Here is a 17,166-nt window from a genome sequence, read left to right as displayed (position 1 = left end):
TGGGAACTTGTTTCACAAGTTCCTGGCTTTTATCTAACCTCTAGAAATTCTCATATTGTGTAGCTTGAATCATTTCTGGATGTTTGGACCGCCTGTGACCTAACCATAACTTCCTTTCATCTTTCAACACTTTAAAATTCTGCTGCAACAGCTGTCCCCTGTGCCCACACAAGGAAGTGTTTTACCCATTTCCCCCCAAAGTCTGTATGGTGTTCTCTCCTGCATGTGTTTCCATGACAGTTCACCTCTGTCTTGGCAGAGGCAGCAGACCCCTCTGCACGTAGCTGCTGATCTCGGAAATGTGGAGCTGGTCGAGACTCTGCTGAAGGCTGGCTGCAACCTGAAAATCACTGACAAGGTAGTTGCCCTCACTTCCCTGGTTTTTGAGATGGCAGTGGAGATCTCCCTATTGGCTGCCATGTACAACAGCAACATGAGAATTCCTCTGAGAGATGGGCATGAACTGCGTTTTCATAGGCATATCTGTCTGTGTGTCTGTCTATCACCTATCTATCTATCTATCTATCTATCTATCTATCTATCTATCATCTATCTGTGTATGCGTGTATACTTTCATGAGTGTGTGTGTCTGTGTGTGAGTGTGTGTGTCTGTGTGTGTGTGTGGTGGGGGGATCGCTCACTGAACCCAGAGCTTTCAATTTAGCTAGACTGGTTGACCAGCAAACCCCAGGGATCCTCTTTCCTCTTGCTTATCTTACAGCCCTGCATTACAGGGCCAAGCCTTTCACACCTGGGCTTGCATGGCAAACACTTTACTGACTAAAGCCATCTCCCTAACCTTGATTGAGGTTGCCTGGTTGAAGTAGAAACTGAGAAAACTCACTTCAGATACAGAAGCTTAAAGTGAAAGCTTTGTTTTCTGAGCCACCAGAGAGGCAGCTAGTTCGGGATTTGAACTGTGTCCTCGAAGGGAGATTGTACAACATGTTTATAGGATGGGAACACAAAACAAGGGACATGGGGTAAATGTTGCGTTGACCAATCATATTTCAACACAAGGGGTTAAGCAAGGAAGTTAACACTGGTGACTGGGCCTATCTGGGTCACCTGGTTTTGCAGCCAGGTCCCTTCCTGGGCTCTGGTCTAGAATTTAGAATGACAAAACACAAGAACACATTTATCTACGGCTTGTGTGCCTTAGTTTAGATTTCTGGGTAGCAGCATCTTTTCTCCATACATCCTTTACCAGGGAACAGACAAACATGAAACACCTGAAGAAGCAGGATAGGAGCTGGGATCCAGGACCTGGGAACATGGACTCAGTTTTTATCCGGTCAGCAGGATGGCTGAACTCGGGAAACAACCTCCTAACAAGATCTGTCTGTAGAAAGTACTGTTAAATGTTGGTCTTTGGGATTCAAATGATTCAGTGACATTTTTTCGAGGTTATAAGTTCCCTGGTCTAAGTATGATGTTTATATGTGAAGATTTATAGAAATAATTTCCCATCCACACTTGCCTCTAACTTACTTGGCTTTGTACCACTGTGCCCTGTGTTTGTGTACACATAATAACTCGGTTGCTTGAGCTTTGAAGTGTGTTTTATTTTCATTCTGGTCTCTAGTTTTGTGTGTTTGATGTGTGTGTGTGTGTGTGTGTGTGTGTGTGTGTGTGTGTGTGTGTGTATGATGTGTGTGGGGTGTGTGTGTGTGATATGTTTGGGGTATGTGGTGTGTGTGGGGTATGTGATGTGTGTGTGGGGTATATATGTGGTGTGTGTGTGTGATGTGTGTGGGGTGTGTATATATGTAATGTTTATGGTGTGTGTGTGTATGATGTATGTGTGCTTTGTGTGATGTGTATGATGTGTGTGATGTGTGTGTGCTGTGTGTGTGGGGTATGTGATATGTGGGGGGGTATATGTGTGGTGTGTGGGGTGTGTATATGTGTGATGTTTATGGTGTGTGTGTATATGATGTATGTGTGCTTTGTGTGATGTGTGTGTGGTGTGTGCGGTGTGTGTGTGGTATGTGTGGGGTATGTGATGTGTGTGTGGGGTATATGTGTGGTGTGTAATGTCTGTGGGAGGTGTGTGTGTGTATGTGTGATGAATATGTGCTTTGTGTGATGTGTGTGTAGGGTGTGTGTTATGTGTGTGTGATGTGTGTTTGTGTGCGTGTGTGTGATGTGTATGTGATGTGTGTGATGTCTGTGGGGTGTGTGTTGTGTGTTGTGTGTGTTGTGTGTGTGTGAGATGTGTGTTGTGTGTGTGAGATATATGTGTGTGTGATGTGTGTTGTGTGTGTGTATGTGTGTGTGTATGTGTGTGTGATGTGTGTGTGATCTGTGTGTGTGATGTGGTGTGTGTGTATGTGATGTGGTGTGTGTGTGTGTGTTCTTCAGTCTCGCTGCTCTGTGCCTTGGTGTTAAGCACATGATGCTCCTGCTTCTTGTATCCTTGTGTCCCCCCTCACTCTGTTTGTGTGGGCTCAGCTTGGGCACTTCCTAAAACATTGAGTCAAGCTGGTTTCTCCTGCTGCCCTTCCAGGGGGTCTGGGTTGGGACAAGTTGATTCAGAACAGACTGTTAGCAGTGCATGCCAGTTCCTTTTACATTGCAGAATGCCAGGGTGTGTTTATGAAACACAGTAGGCCCCTTTCAGTATTAGGCGTAGAACCCAGGGCCTTGCCTTTGGTAGGCAATTGCTACATGGTTGAGCTATGTCTGCAACCTCGTCTTTCCTGGTCTTTACCTTCCTGGTTTACTGTGTTTTCTAGTTCAGAGCCGAGAGTTCTGCATGTGTATGAACTGAGGTCATAGTGTTATTTTACTTCTCTTTATTTGTCATGATTTTTTTTTTAATCATGAAAGTAAGACGTGCTATGGACGATGTGGTGACCATGGCAACATGCAGGGAACCATGGCCACCTACCCTAGGGCCTAGGCTGGGGTGCAATACCACTGTCTCCCCAGATGTGGCTGGTTGACTTTATTAACACTCACCCTTCCTCTTTCCCCTACATTCTCTTTAAAGTAACTCATTCCGTTTTCATTCACACTTAACTCCTCCAAGGCTGGGGAGACACTTTAGGAATTCCTGTGGGCCCTGGTGCTAGTGGACTGGCTATTCCAGTTGTTAAGGTCAACACTACCATGTGACTTTGCTTGTTTTAAACCAAAAGCCTAGGGTTACTAACCCTCGGGACATAATATCCCCCACTCTCCCTTTTCCCTCACTCCTTTATTCTGAGGGTCTGGCCCACGGCTGGCACCCAGTACATAAATAACTAATCTATAAACACTACTCTTTCTTTTTTTTCCGGCTTCCACATGTTCTTAAAAATAATATTAATAATTAAAAAAAAAAGGTATTTCTCAGACTGTGTTAAGATGGGGATTGGTAGCTGGGTATGGTGGCACACACCTTTGATCTCAGCTCTCTGGAGAAAGGAGCATGGATTCTCCACGAGTTTGTGTCCCGCCTGGTCTAGCAAATTCTAGAGTTTCAAGCCAGTCAGGCTTACATAGTGAGATGCTGGAGAGAGAACGACACACACACACACACACACACACACACACACACACACACACACACACACACACACACACACACAGAGAGAGAGAGAGAGAGAGAGAGAGAGAGAGAGAGAGGGTGAGGGAGAGGGAGAGGGAGAAGGAGAGGGAGGGAGGGGGAGGGAGGGAGGGAGAAGGGCAAGCTTGATACAAGTCTAACGTGGGACTCTGAAAGCTCTTGGCCTCTGCCTGCCTCTCTGCCAGGGGAAAGTGGCCCCTCTACTCCAATGTGTTATTCCTTAAGGAAAGTTTCTCGAGCTTGAAAATTCTGACTTTTAGAAAGCTGCGTTCCCAAAATAGGCTAATTATGGTGATTCAAATGGTTTTACAAGGCAGAATGCAGACAGTATGCAATTAGAGGCTAAATGCTTGGCAAATGCAACCCTTCCTAATTTCATTACCAGCTCCCTGCTTACAGGCTGCTGCTCCCTGCTTACAGGCTGCTTACTTCCAGCACCTATTTCCCCCGCTCACCCGGGTCTTAGCACCTGCACTAAAAGCCATGCCATTCGTGTTCCTGAGAACTGTGCTTCTATCTGCTATCCAGACATAGGAGTTATTGAGAGATGTTTCTGGATCTTTGGGGTTAGAAACCCAGGTTTCTAATATTGCCATTATTTTCTGGGGTTATTCCTGACTATTATGTCTAGTTAACTTTAGAATCTCTGAGTGCATTTGTCATGGGTTATTAGAAAGGCAACCGAGAGGCCTGGGGAGATAGCTCGGCTTGAAATCGTGATGATATGAGTCTTATTCGTGGTCTCCACATAAAAATGCCAAGGTTGGGACAATGCTAGGCTTGGTGGCATCCACTTGTAACCCCAGAGTGGTGAGGTAGAGACAGAGGCATCCCTGGGACTTGCTGTCCAGCCAGTCTAGTCTAGTGGGTAAACCCCAGACCAATAAGAGACCCTGTCCCAAAAGAGGTGCTATGTATGCCTAAAGAAAGCCAAGGTTGTCTTCTGGCTTCTGCATAACTGCTTATATATGTGTATGGGCACACACACACACATACATGGGCACACACATATGTGCGTACACACACACATGCACTTTAAAAAAAAAGCAGGGGGCTGGAGAGATGGCTCAGTGGTTAAGAGCACTGACTGCTTTTCCTGAGGTCCTGAGTTCAAATCCCAGCAACCACATGGTGGCTCACAACCATCTGTAATGGGATGCCCTCTTCTGGTGTGTCTGAAGGCAGCTACAGTGTACTCATACAACAAAATAAAATCTTAAAAAATAAATTTATAAAAAAAAAAAGCAAATACAAAAATCAGGGGGCCCCAACTGGGAAAGCTGTGCTGGGTGAGCTGGCCATCAGGAGCAAGGTTTGCCTTGTGTAACTTGTGTAAGGTGCAACATGAGCTGTCCCATACGTCCCAGATGATGCCCGGATCAGTCCTTTCTTACTCATCCAATTTGGTTATAATTGGACAACCTTGGTGGGTGGCAGTGTCTTATAAAAGACAAAACTCCTAGCTAGGAGCCAGGAGTGAAACCCTACACTGAGCTCTGTTGTCATTGTTGGTACTTGGATCCAGCCCTTTTCTGTCTCATTACTTCATCCTCCTCAAGATGTAGCTTCCAGCTCCTGATCTAAAGTGGCTGCCCAGATCCCGGTCTCCTGTTACATTCCCCTTGGGAAGTGGAGGACAGGAGAGAAAGTCACCTGTCTCCTCTGAAGATCTTTCCCAGGAGAGGACTGTGCCTTCGCATTCACCATTGGCCAGAGCGCAGACAAGGGAGCTGGGAATGGTAGGAGTGGCATACATCCTAGGGGCTCACCATGACACCTGGTGTGACTGCAGACACCCCCAGTGACTAAGGGCTGGCCTTCAGTTCCCTCAGGTGGCAGAATTGGGATCTGAGTCCAGGCCTTTCGCGAAGCTGGAGCTCTGCCCACCATGCAATGGCACTCTTTATTTTAATCCCTTCCCTCTTTTTAATTTAGCAAGGAAAGACTGCCCTGGCTGTGGCTGCCAGGAGCCACCACAGCCTCATTGTGGATATGCTCATCAAAGCGGAGAGGTACTACGCCTGGAGAGAGGTAAGGAAGGCCAGCTCCAGCCAATTCAGGGGCTCCCCCAACCCCATTTGCAATGGGGGAATGTTCTGTCTGTGTAATTATCTTTTCCCTTTTGTAGCAAACCTTGGTCAGTACAGTGGTGACTGTCCAGTGCCTTCTGCCATCCCTGTGCATGGAATGGACAGTTCCCCCTCTTCTCTTCCTTGGTGGGCATTCGCAATCAGATCTGAGAATGTGGGCCAGGCAGCCTCGTCCATGGCGGCTTTGCTGGCCTAGCATGCCAGTCTAATGGCTGGCTCTGCGATAACCTCAGCCTCCTGGTCTCTGGCCTGTCATAGAAGCTCCAATGAGCAGCACCCATGGAAAGCACGTCTCTTTAGCTTGTCTGACAGTCACAGCTTCTCTCTCAGTAGACTGTCCTTCCCTCTCCAGGATTCAAGTCTGTGCTATGAGGCAAGATACCTAGACTCAGGACACAAGCCCAAACTTCTAGATCTATGCTGTTTCTTAGTGTCCCTGCTATGTGCATGACTTCTCTTGGGCCAATGTGTCACCTCAGAATACACGTCTTCACGGCTCAGGTGTCTACTGTGGAGAGGCTACAAACTCAGAATGTGGTCATTGGTCAATCCTGGGAAATTCTTTTTTAAGTCCGTCAAGCAAGAATGCTTAACCCCGCTTGGTAGTCTGGACGTAGTCATGTCAACTGATGACAAGGAAACCTGAGATGTGTCATTAGGCAATGGGATCATTCTATCGATACCAGTGGCCTGGGTCACACACCTCGGCCACTGTCATGTGTGGCCCACGCTGATCCATCCAGCATCACATGACCACGTATGGATTCTTTCAGAGCTACCTCTCCTTGCAACTTTCCTTGCATGTAGAACAATAGTCTGTTTCCACCCACACAGCAACAGTTTCTTAAATAAAGGTGGAATTCTGTTAATGCCCTCCTCTGACTTATGTTATTCCCTTTTTGTCTTCTTGCTTCTTTGTTTCTGTTCATTTTCATAAGCATCTTTATGTTACTGAAGACTTGGGTTCCTTTTCTCCTGTTCTTTAAATGGCTTTTTACATTTGCTGTCCAGCCCTTCTACGACCAGTGCCTGGTAGATGCTCATATTCTTTTGGATAGATAAATGACTCTTGCACTAAACAAACCTTTCTTTTCTAACAGATCCTAGGGAGGTAGGTAGATGATAAATATCGAGAACTTTGCGCTCTCTCTCTCTCTCTCTCTCTCTCTCTCTCTCTCTCTCACACACACACACACACACACACACACACAATGCACATATATACATGAAGGAAGGCTTCAGAAATAGTACGTTGAGAACTCTGGTGACACCTGAGGTTTGTAGTGCTGGAAAAACTTGCTTTCTTTCTTTTTTTTTTTTTATTAACTTGAGTATTTCTTTTTCTTTTTTTTTTTTAAATTTAAAGAATACTTTATTAGTTTTTGTAATCAAACCCACGTAGATAAGACCTTACATATTTAATACAGTGTGTTACCCCTGTACAAATGGAAAAAACTTAAGTTCAACATTTCTAGACCAATATGGCTGTTAATTTCTGTACAGTGCCAACTCAACACAGTAAACGGGGATACTTTTTTCCAAAGTTGACAGCACAGCTAAAGTTTCAAAAAATTCAAATTATATATCTGTATATATATATATATTTATATTTATATAAAAAGACCAATAATAGCAGTGTGTTATGCATCAACAGCAGCAACAGCTTTTCCAGGTTCTGCAGTCATCTGAACAAAACTGTAGAGACATCCAGCACACTCCATTAAAAAAAAAAAAAGTGAAAAAACAAAACCCGAGAAAACAGCACAGTTCTGTTACTCTTGTGGTACCTGGCACCATTTTTTTTAATTAGCTTCTCAATCATCATCTGGAAAGAAAACATTCTGAGCAACATCATTAAAAACAGCTCTGATAAAGCACGGTCACTACTACGTATCATAAAGCAGGTACAAGCTATTTGACATCCACAGAGGTATGATACAGTACTGTCCTACATCTATAATACTAGAGGATACAATTTAAAAGGCATTATTTGAGACTTGATTCTACTTTTCCAGCAGAGGGCCCAAAGGATGGTGTGACACAGCTTTGTAAAGAAACATACTCTAGACAGGATTTCCTTTCACTAGTGGCACAGTTCTAAGGATTCATTCTCTCCATGAATGTCAGCTAAAACCGTTATTAAAAAAATGAAATATCCCTAGAACAAAATCGTATAACCACCGGATTCACATGAAGATGACCTAGTGGAGACAAGCTGGACCTCACCTTACCAACAAGCTATCAAATCTGTTATGTTTAAACAGTGAGACCTCCAAGGAAGGAGATGCCAAGTAGTGCTTCAAAGCTTCGGACCACAATCAAACACAGCATCCTTTTCAACAGAAGCAGAAGCTCATCTGAATATGCTCAAGGATGCTGACATCAACATTTAATCATCTCCTCACTCATCCAGGAAGAGGGGGAGATCAGTTACTACTGTACTTTATTGTGTTCAACCAAATCACCATGTTACAAAAATAGCAAGCTGCCATAATAAAAAATAAGGCTCCTCTATCCAGCACCAGATAGCATCATTTTACTTTCAAGCCTAGAAATTGCACACTTGTATATAAACCAACCGAAGATGAGGATTGAGAGTTCATCTTGGTGGATTTTTCCTTTGATGAATATGAAGTGTCCTTCCTTATCTTTTTTGATGACTTCTAATTGAAAATTGATTTTATTTGATATTAGAATGGCTACTCCAGCTTGCTTCTTCTGACCATGTGCTTGGAAAGTTGTTTTCCAGCCTTTCACTCTGAGGTAGTGTCTGTCTTTGTCTCTGAGGTGTGTTTCCTGTAGGCAGCAGAATGCAGGGTCCTCATTGCGTATCCAGTTTGTTAATCTATGTCTTTTTATTGGGGAGTTGAGGCCATTGATGTTGAGAGATATTAAGGAATAGTGATTATTGCTTCCTGTTATATTCATATTTGGATGTGAGGTTATGTTTGTGTGCTTTTCTTCTCTTTGTTTTGTTGCCAAGATGATTAGTTTCTTGCTTCTTCTAGGGTATAGCTTGCCTCCTTATGTTGGGCTTTACCCTTTATTATCCTTTGTAGTGCTGGATTTGTAGAAAGATATTGTGTAAATTTGGTTTTGTCATGGAATATCTTGGTTTCTCCATCTATGTTAATTGAGAGTTTTGCAGGATACAGTAACCTGGGCTGGCATTTGTGTTCTCTTAGGGTCTGTATGACATCTGTCCAGGATCTTCTGGCCTTCATAGTTTCTGGCGAAAAGTCTGGTGTGATTCTGATAGGTCTGCCTTTATATGTTACTTGACCTTTTTCCCTTACTGCTTTTAATATTCTTTCTCTATTTTGTGCGTTTGGTGTTTTTACAATTATGTGACGGGAGGTGTTTCTTTTCTGGTCCAATCTATTTGGAGTTCTGTAGGCTTCTTGTATGCCTATGGGTATCTCTTTTTTTAGGTTAGGGAAGTTTTCTTCTATGATTTTGTTGAAGATATTTACTGGTCCTTTGAGCTGGGAGTCTTCACTCTCTTCTATACCTATTATCCTTAGGTTTGATCTTCTCATTGAGTCCTGGATTTCCTGTATGTTTTGGACCAGTAGCTTTTTCTGCTTTACATTATCTTTGACAGTTGAGTCAATGATTTCTATGGAATCTTCTGCTCCCGAGATTCTCTCTTCCATCTCTTGTATTCTGTTGGTGAAGCTTGTATCTACAGCTCCTTGTCTTTTCTTCTGATTTTCTATGTCCAGGGTTGTTTCCATGTGTTCTTTCTTGATTGCTTCTATTTCCATTTTTAATTCCTTCAACTGTTTGATTGTGTTTTCCTGGAATTCTTTCAGGGATTTTTGCGATTCCTCTCTGTAGGCTTCTACTTGTTCTCTAAGGGAGTTCTTTATGTCTTTCTTGAAGTCCTCCAGCATCATGATCAAATATGATTTTGAAACTAGATCTTGCTTTTCTGGTGTGTTTGGATATTCCGTGTTTGTTTTGGTGGGAGAATTGGGCTCCGATGATGCCATGTAGTCTTGGTTTCTGTTGCTTGGGTTCCTGCGCTTGCCTCGCCATCAGATTATCTCTAGTGTTTCTTTGTTCTGCTATTTCTGACTGTGGCTAGACTGTCCTATAAGCCTGTGTGTCAGGAGTGCTGTAGACCTGTTTTCCTGTTTTCTTTCAGCCAGTTATGGGGACAGTGTGTTCTGCGTTCAGGCGTGTAGTTTTTCCTCTCTACAGGTCTTCAGCTGTTCCTGTGGGCCTGTGTCTTGAGTTCACCAGGCAGGTTTCCTGCAGGGGAAAAGTTGGTCCCAACTGTGGTTCCAAGGCTCAAGTTTGCTCGTGGGGTACTGCCTAAGTCCTCTCCACTGTGGCAGCAACCGGGAAGATCTGCGCCGCTCTTTCCGGGAGCCTCCGCACACCAGGGCTCCAGATGACGCCTGGTGTTCTCCTCTGGCGTCTGGACGTGCACAGAGTGCAGCCTCCCCTGGTCTCCCAGGCGTGTCTGCCTCTCTGAAGGTTCAGCTCTCCCTCCCACGGGATCTGGGTGCAGAGAACTGTTTTGGTCTGTTTCCTTCGGGTTCCGGCGGTGACTCAGGCAGGGGTCCTGCCGCTCCTGGGCCCTCCCCCACGGGAACCCAGAGGCCCCACACAGTTGCCTCTTGGGCCAGGGATGTGGGCAGGGGTGGGCAGTGTTGGTGGTCTCCTCCGCTCTGCAGCCTCAGGAGTGCCCACCTGATCAGGCGGTTGGGTCTCTCTCCCACGGGGCTTGGGAGCAGAGAGCTGCTGTGGGCCGGGATCCGCGGGTGTGGGACTTCCGGTAAACACAGGAAGTGCCCGGTCCCAGAGGAATTTTGCCTCTGTGTGTCCCGAGTTCACCAGGCAGGTTTCTTGCAGGGGAAAAGTTGGTCCTACCTGCGGTTCCAAGGCTCAAGTTTGCTCGTGGGGTACTGCCCAAGTCCTCTCCACTGTGGCAGCAACCAGGAAGATCTGCGCCGCTCTTTCCGGGAGCCTCCGTGCACCAGGGTTCCAGATGGCGTTTGGTGTTTTCCTCTGGCGTCTGGACGTGCACAGAGTGCAGCCTCCTCTGGTCTCCCAGGCGTGTCTGCCTCTCAACTTGAGTATTTCTTATATACATTTCGAGTGTTATTCCCTTTCCCAGTTTCCGGGCAAACATCCCCCCCCTCCCCTTCCTTATGGGTGTTCCCCTCCCCATCCTCCCCCCATTGCCGCCCTCCCCCCAACAATCTAGTTCACTGGGGGTTCAGTCTTAGCTGGACCCAGGGCTTCCCCTCCCATGGTGCTCTTACTAGGATATTCATTGCTACTTATGAGGTCAGAGTCCAGGGTCAGTCCATGTATAGTCTTTAGGTAGTGGCTTAGTCCCTGGAAGCTCTGATTGCTTGGCATTGTTGTACATATGGGGTCTCAAGCCCCTTCAAGCTCTTCCAGTTCTTTCTCTGATTCCTTCAATGGGGGTCCTATTCTCAGTTTAGTGGTTTGCTGCTGGCATTCGCCTCTGTGTTTGCTGTATTCTGGCTGTGTCTCTCAGGAGTGATCTACATCCAGCTCCTGTCGGCCTGCACTTCTTTGCTTCATCCATCTTGTCTAATTGGATGGCTGTATATGCATGGGCCACATGTGGGGCAGGCTCTGAATGGGTGTTCCTTCTGTGTCTGTTTTAATCTTTGCCTCTCTATTCCCTGCCAAGGGTATTCTTGTTCCCCTTTTAAAGAAGGAGTGAAGCATTCGCATTTTGGTCATCCTTTTTGAGTTTCTTGTGTTCTGTGCATCTGGGGTAATTCGAGCGTTTAGGCTAATAGCCACTTATCAATGAGTGCATACCATGTGTGTTTTTCTGTGATTGGGTTACCTCACTCAGGATGATATTTTCCAGTTCTAACCATTTGCCTACGAATTTCATAAAGTCATTGTTTTTGATAGCTGAGTAATATTCCATTGTGTAGATGTACCACATTTTCTGTATCCATTCCTCTGTTGAAGGGCATCTGGGTTCTTTCCAGCTTCTGGCTATTATAAATAAGGCTGCGATGAACATAGTGGAGCACGTGTCTTTTTTATATGTTGGGGCATCTTTTGGGTATATGCCCAAGAGAGGTATAGCTGGATCCTCAGGCAGTTCAATGTCCAATTTTCTGAGGAACCTCCAGACTGATTTCCAGAATGATTGTACCAGTCTGCAATCCCACCAACAATGGAGGAGTGTTCCTCCTTCTCTGCATCCTCACCAGCATCTGCTGTCACCTGAGTTTTTGATCTTAGCCATTCTCACTGGTGTGAGGTGAAATCTCAGGGTTGAGAAACTTGCTTTCAAATACATAGCATTAAGTTCTTCCTTTAAAAGTTTCCTAAATGCACTTACTATTTTCATTATTCAAGTCAGTTTATATCCTGGCTTAGCACAAAATAATTACTAATAAAAAGTTTAAAGAGATAATTTGGACTTATTTTTATATCTACTTACATGTGTTATTTCTCTATATGTATGTCCCATTTAAATTGCCTGTATATTCTGTCTAAATACACACATACATATTTAATCATCATCCATCATTAAATTCAGTGATTCAGAGGCAAAGGATGCTTCTTAAATCTGTCCCATGCTATTAATTTTATATACTTAGGATTATCGTGTGGTGGGGGGGTGGGGGGAGGTAGAGGGAAAAAGGGAGGGGAAGGGGGAGAGAGAGAGGGAGCATGCACATAACTTTTGAGAGTCAGTGCTGGCTGTTCACTTTGAGGCAGGGTCTTTCCTATTGTTTCTGCTGAGCTTCAGGACTGCAGGCTACTTGGTTTGAACATTTAAGATTCTGTTCTTTCTCTTACCTTGCTGTATAAGTCCTGGGCTTACAGATGAGCCCTAATGCATGCAGCTTTTAAGTGGGTTCCAGGGAGCAAGCTCTCGTGGTCAGGTTTGCACAGCAAGCATCTTCGGTGGCCGTGCCACCTTCTCAGCCCTGTTTTGTGTTGTTTACTCTCCCACTTCTGACACTCTAGCAACTGGGTCAGTCCCAGTGCTTTCCCATTAGAAAAGACTTGGGCTTTCCGAGTCCCCCCTTCTGTCTACAGAAGCCCGCGTGTTCATCCTGTCCTGAATCCTAGAGTGCAAAGAGTGTAAGATTCTTTGAGAAATAAAAATGCCCAGAGCCCTGTTCTCTGCTCACGCTGCCTGAGGTTTTGATCTTACCGGGTGTGTCTTTTATGAGAAGGAACGGGGAGGAAAGGTGAATTTCTTGGTGCTCCTACTTAACTCTTTTTTTTTCTTTTTTTTCCGGAGCTGGGGACCGAACCCAGGGCCTTGTGCTCACTAGGCAAGCGCTTTACAGCTGAGCTAAATCCCCAACCCCTACTTAACTCTTAATGTTCCCAGAAACAAGGCATCATGTCAGGAGAGCCTAGGCCGCACTGGAGATGCATTCTACTGCTGTTTGAATAGTTTCAGATAACTCACACCTCCCCTTTCTCTCCCGATTTCTGCACACAAGGCCCAACACCCCAAGAAAGCCCTGCCCTTCCCTTGGCGCAGATCCTCAGCTCTGTGTTTGGGAGGAGGCGGCTGATGCATGATGGATGCAGGCTGACCCAAGGTGAGGGCTGAGAGCAGGCCCACTAAGTTCTCCAAAGTTTTGAAAGGCATGGACCCAGACCCTTTGCCCATTTCCTCCCCTGGCATTAGCTCCCACCTAGGTTTTGGAGCGTCTTCATTAAGATTCTCTTTTATTTAAATGGAAGACTGAAATAGAAGTCATTATACATGTAAAAAGGTGCTGAGATGGGAAGTCTCCGATGAACCTTTTGGTGAGTCATGGCTTCCATCCGGGCACAGAGCTGTGACCTTCTGCAGGGGGCTTATCTGCAGCCCTAATGGCGTATGTGCCATATGTAGTCCTAGGAAGGCACTTGCTTTCCCCTCTGAGATACTTTTCTCTAGTGTTTTTGAGTGGTTGATTATGCAAGACTGTGGCCAATCCCACCAAGAAGATAGGAAACAACCTAGAAAGGCCAGAAAACAAGAGACCAGTCTAGGTACAGGGCTGCTGGGCTCAGCATGGTTGCAGTGGCTTAAAAGGAAATGGCAGCCACTTTGTTCTGTCTACTACCCTGTCTCCCTTCTCTCTTCTCCTCCCCTATACTACCCTCCCCTTCCCTCCCCTCCCCAATCCTACCCTATCCTATTCAATCCTACTCTACTTACCCTACCCTACCCAACCCTACCCTACCCTACCCAATCCTACCCTACCCTACCCTACCCTACCCAACCCTACCCTACCCTACTCAATCCTACTCTACTTACCCTACCCTACCCTACCCAATCCTACCCTACCCTACCCTACTCAATCCTACTCTACTTACCCTACCCTACCCTACCCAACCCTACCCTACCCTATCCAATCCTACCCTACCCAACCCTACCCTACCCTACCCTACTCAATCCTATTCTACTTACCCTACCCTACCCAACCCTACCCTACTCAATCCTACTCTACTTACCCTACCCTACCCAATCCTACCCTACCCTACCCAATCCTACCCTACCCTACTCAACCCTACCCTACCCTACCCTACTCAATCCTACTCTACTTACCCTACCCTACCCTACCCTACCCTACCCTACCCAATCCTACCCTACCCTACTCAACCCTACCCTACCCTACCCTATTCAATCCTATTCTACTTACCCTACCCTACCCTACCCAACCCTACCCTACCCTACTCAATCCTATTCTACTTACCCTACCCAACCCTACCCTACCCTACCCTATCCAATCCTACCCTACCCTACCCTACCCTACCCTACCCTATCCTACCCAATCCTACCCTACCCTACCCACCCCTATCCCCTTCCAGTCTCACCTCACACTCAAGAGAGAGCAGAGAGAGGGATGTATACAATCTGAACTCTACTGAGGCATCAATGAGAAAATCAAATACACTAAGGAGAAGCTAACGTTGTTGAGCGTAAGGCCATTAAAGCTGTTGGCTGTGACGTCTCACTTGCCAGCATGTTCCCTCTGCTCTTTTTCGGAAATGGGTGACAGTGCAATACAGACACAACACTGTAGACTCGCTCGTGTTTGCTGTTTCAGACACAGTACTCACCCTTTTTTTTCCAGACATTTCCATCCAACTTGGATGGCAAGGATGATCTGGGACAGATCGGAAGGAGTACTGCTGCCTCACCAATTATTTATGACCAAGGTGACGGACGAGCATGTTGGAGACAATAGCTACCACTATTTTTCAACTTAGGAGCACCCTGAGAACATCCAGGACTCCGCAGTAAGCTCTACACTGACCTTCAAGCAGGACCACAGTCTGGAGACCAGGCACGTCCGCATGCTCCTCTGGAACCTGGCCTACCGGCAGCTGAAAAGGAAGGACTGGCAAAGGCTGGCTCGCTTGTGGAGCTTTACAGAGGACCAGATCAGAGCCATTGAGGAACAGTGGTCAGGTGAGTGGGGGCCAGAGGACATGGCCAGGAAGGAGTCGAAGTTAGTAGTAGTGGGTCCTTCCTTCCTCAAAAACACAGGCCTGGTGTGCACAATAAGAGAGGCCAGAGATCATTGCAATAGGGGAGCTAGCGTGGCTCAGTCTGCAAAGGTGGTTGGGAATTTGGTCAACAGCTACACTGCTGACAGTCTGCTTGCAAAGGTTGACTACTTTGACCTAAAAAGAAACGAAGGCTTCACAACTGAGTGGAGCCAAAGAAGCAAGGGTACAATCCCTGGCTTGCCTCTGGAATGCCGGTCTGGCTCTCCACTAAAATTTGTAGATTGTTCTGGGACGAAAGGCCTTACCCTGCCCTAGAAAAGCTTACTGTGGAAGGTTTCTGCCCAGAAAGAATCCCCCTACCAGGTTTGGGGGGAGGGTTCTGGGAGGACATCATCTGTAAGCCATGCGCATGGAGGATCTCACCAGCATGGCATTAATGACGTGTGTGATGCTCGGTGATTTACAAAGCAGCAGGAAACATGCCACACTGTGGACTGTCATTCAAACTCAGTGACTCAAAATCTGAATTTTCACAAGATGCCCAGGGAAAATGTAGACTCTGAGCTCGCCTTGCTAGAGGGCACTGTATCTTTTGGGGATTATCTATCACCTCTAGGTAGGCCTGAAAGTCATTAACCCCCACCCCCTCCCCATGAGTGCTTAGGTGTTTCCTAGGACGGAAGAAGCAGGCCAGGTTGCCTTGCATCCAAATGGCGGTCATAACAGACAGCCCCAGTGAGGAATCAGAGGCCTTCCTCCCATCACGGGGTTTTTGACCTGACAGATCTGGGAGGATGGATGGACAACAGTAGTCACTTAGAAATGTGATTAGAGTTGAGATCACGTTAGAGAGACGCCAGTGCATAATGCTTCTCCCTGGTCCTTTTGTCCCTGACACAGGTAATGACAGCTTCCATGAGCATGGCTATAGGGCTCTGCTCATCTGGCTGCATGGGGCTCTGATGACACAGTCTGACCCTGCCAAGCAGCTGTATGAGGAGTTGGTGCGTGCCGGGTTCCCAGAACTAGCTGGTGAGTGTGCCTCAGATCCACAGAAATCCCTTTTCCCTTGTGGTGGGTGGGGGGGTTATTCTGTAAACAGCAGCAGCCTGAACAGAGGTTGGTTGGCCGAAGAGAACATGGATGTGTGGAAGGGGCCCGTGTGCACCCCACAGCTTCTGCCTTGGTTGAGTCGGTGCTCACTCATTTCAGCATCTGTCTTGGTTTAGGGTTCATTGCTCTGAAGAGACACCTCTGCAACCCTTATAAGGGAAGACATTTAACTGGGGCTGGCTTATATTTCAGAGGTTCAGTCCATTAGCATCATGGTGGGAGGCATGGCAGCATCCAGGCAGATATGGTGCTGGAGAAGCTGAGGAATTCTACATCTTGAGTCAAAGGCAGCCAGGAGGAGACTGTCCCACACTGCGTGACGCTTGAGCACTCCCTCAGAGCCACCAGTGACACACCGACTTCAATGAGGCCACATCTCCTAATTGTGCCAGTCTCCATGGGCTAAGCGTTCAAAAACACGAGTCTATTGGGGTGCGGGGGGGTTGGGGGGCAAACCTATTCAAACCACCACAGCTTCTGAACCGAGTGAGGGCATTTCTGTGTGGTTGTGGGCAGATGGGTGGGGTGTGAATGCTCAACTCTCTTCTACCATTCAGGACTCTGCTCAGCAACTGAGCAAGGAAGAAATACCTTCCTACCAAGCTGCTTGCTCCTGTTGGCAAACTCCATCACCTTAGTGGCTGTGAAAACGTTCTCTTTAGGTAGAAAGAAGGGTACACAGGCTGATGCCCTGCCACCCCAGGTGATTACAGAAAGCCCCGTCTCAGACTGTCCGCCATGTTGTCAGGGAGCATCCTTTGAAAACACCAGTGAGTGGCTCTAGGACTCTCATGTAATGATGGTCACTGAAGAAAAAAGTGGAGAGGCATTGGCCATTGTTTTCATGGACACAGTTCCACTGAGAGCTAAGCACATGCCTGAGCCATTCTGGCAGCTGGACCAGCATTGGTGCAGGCAGAAACAGGAATG

At 46.5% G+C, this 17,166-nt stretch overlaps 1 protein-coding gene across 5 annotated transcripts in view; it reads left to right on the top strand.

Moving 5' to 3' along the window:
- Nucleotides 1-17,166, top strand: part of Ankdd1b (ankyrin repeat and death domain containing 1B) — a 63,991-nt gene that overhangs the window by 45,099 nt on the left and 1,726 nt on the right. For 3 of the 5 annotated variants that reach the window (XM_008760686.4, XM_039103459.2, XM_039103462.2), the window contains 4 exons: nt 260-358; nt 5,489-5,584; nt 14,881-15,082; nt 16,024-16,155. In XM_008760686.4, coding sequence (XP_008758908.1) covers nt 260-358; nt 5,489-5,584; nt 14,881-15,082; nt 16,024-16,155 — 529 coding nt within the window. Of the gene's footprint in view, nt 1-259; nt 359-5,488; nt 5,585-5,681; nt 8,701-14,744; nt 15,083-16,023; nt 16,156-17,166 lie in introns of those variants that run through there. The other 2 variants (XM_039103461.2, XM_039103460.2) reach the window with 2 other exon arrangements.

This window comes from Rattus norvegicus, chromosome 2 (genome assembly GCF_036323735.1).
Source record: "Rattus norvegicus strain BN/NHsdMcwi chromosome 2, GRCr8, whole genome shotgun sequence".
In the NCBI taxonomy this organism is placed as follows: Eukaryota; Metazoa; Chordata; class Mammalia; order Rodentia; family Muridae; genus Rattus; species Rattus norvegicus.
Note: the sequence above shows the minus strand (reverse complement) of the source record. Positions and strands in the feature narration are given on the sequence as shown.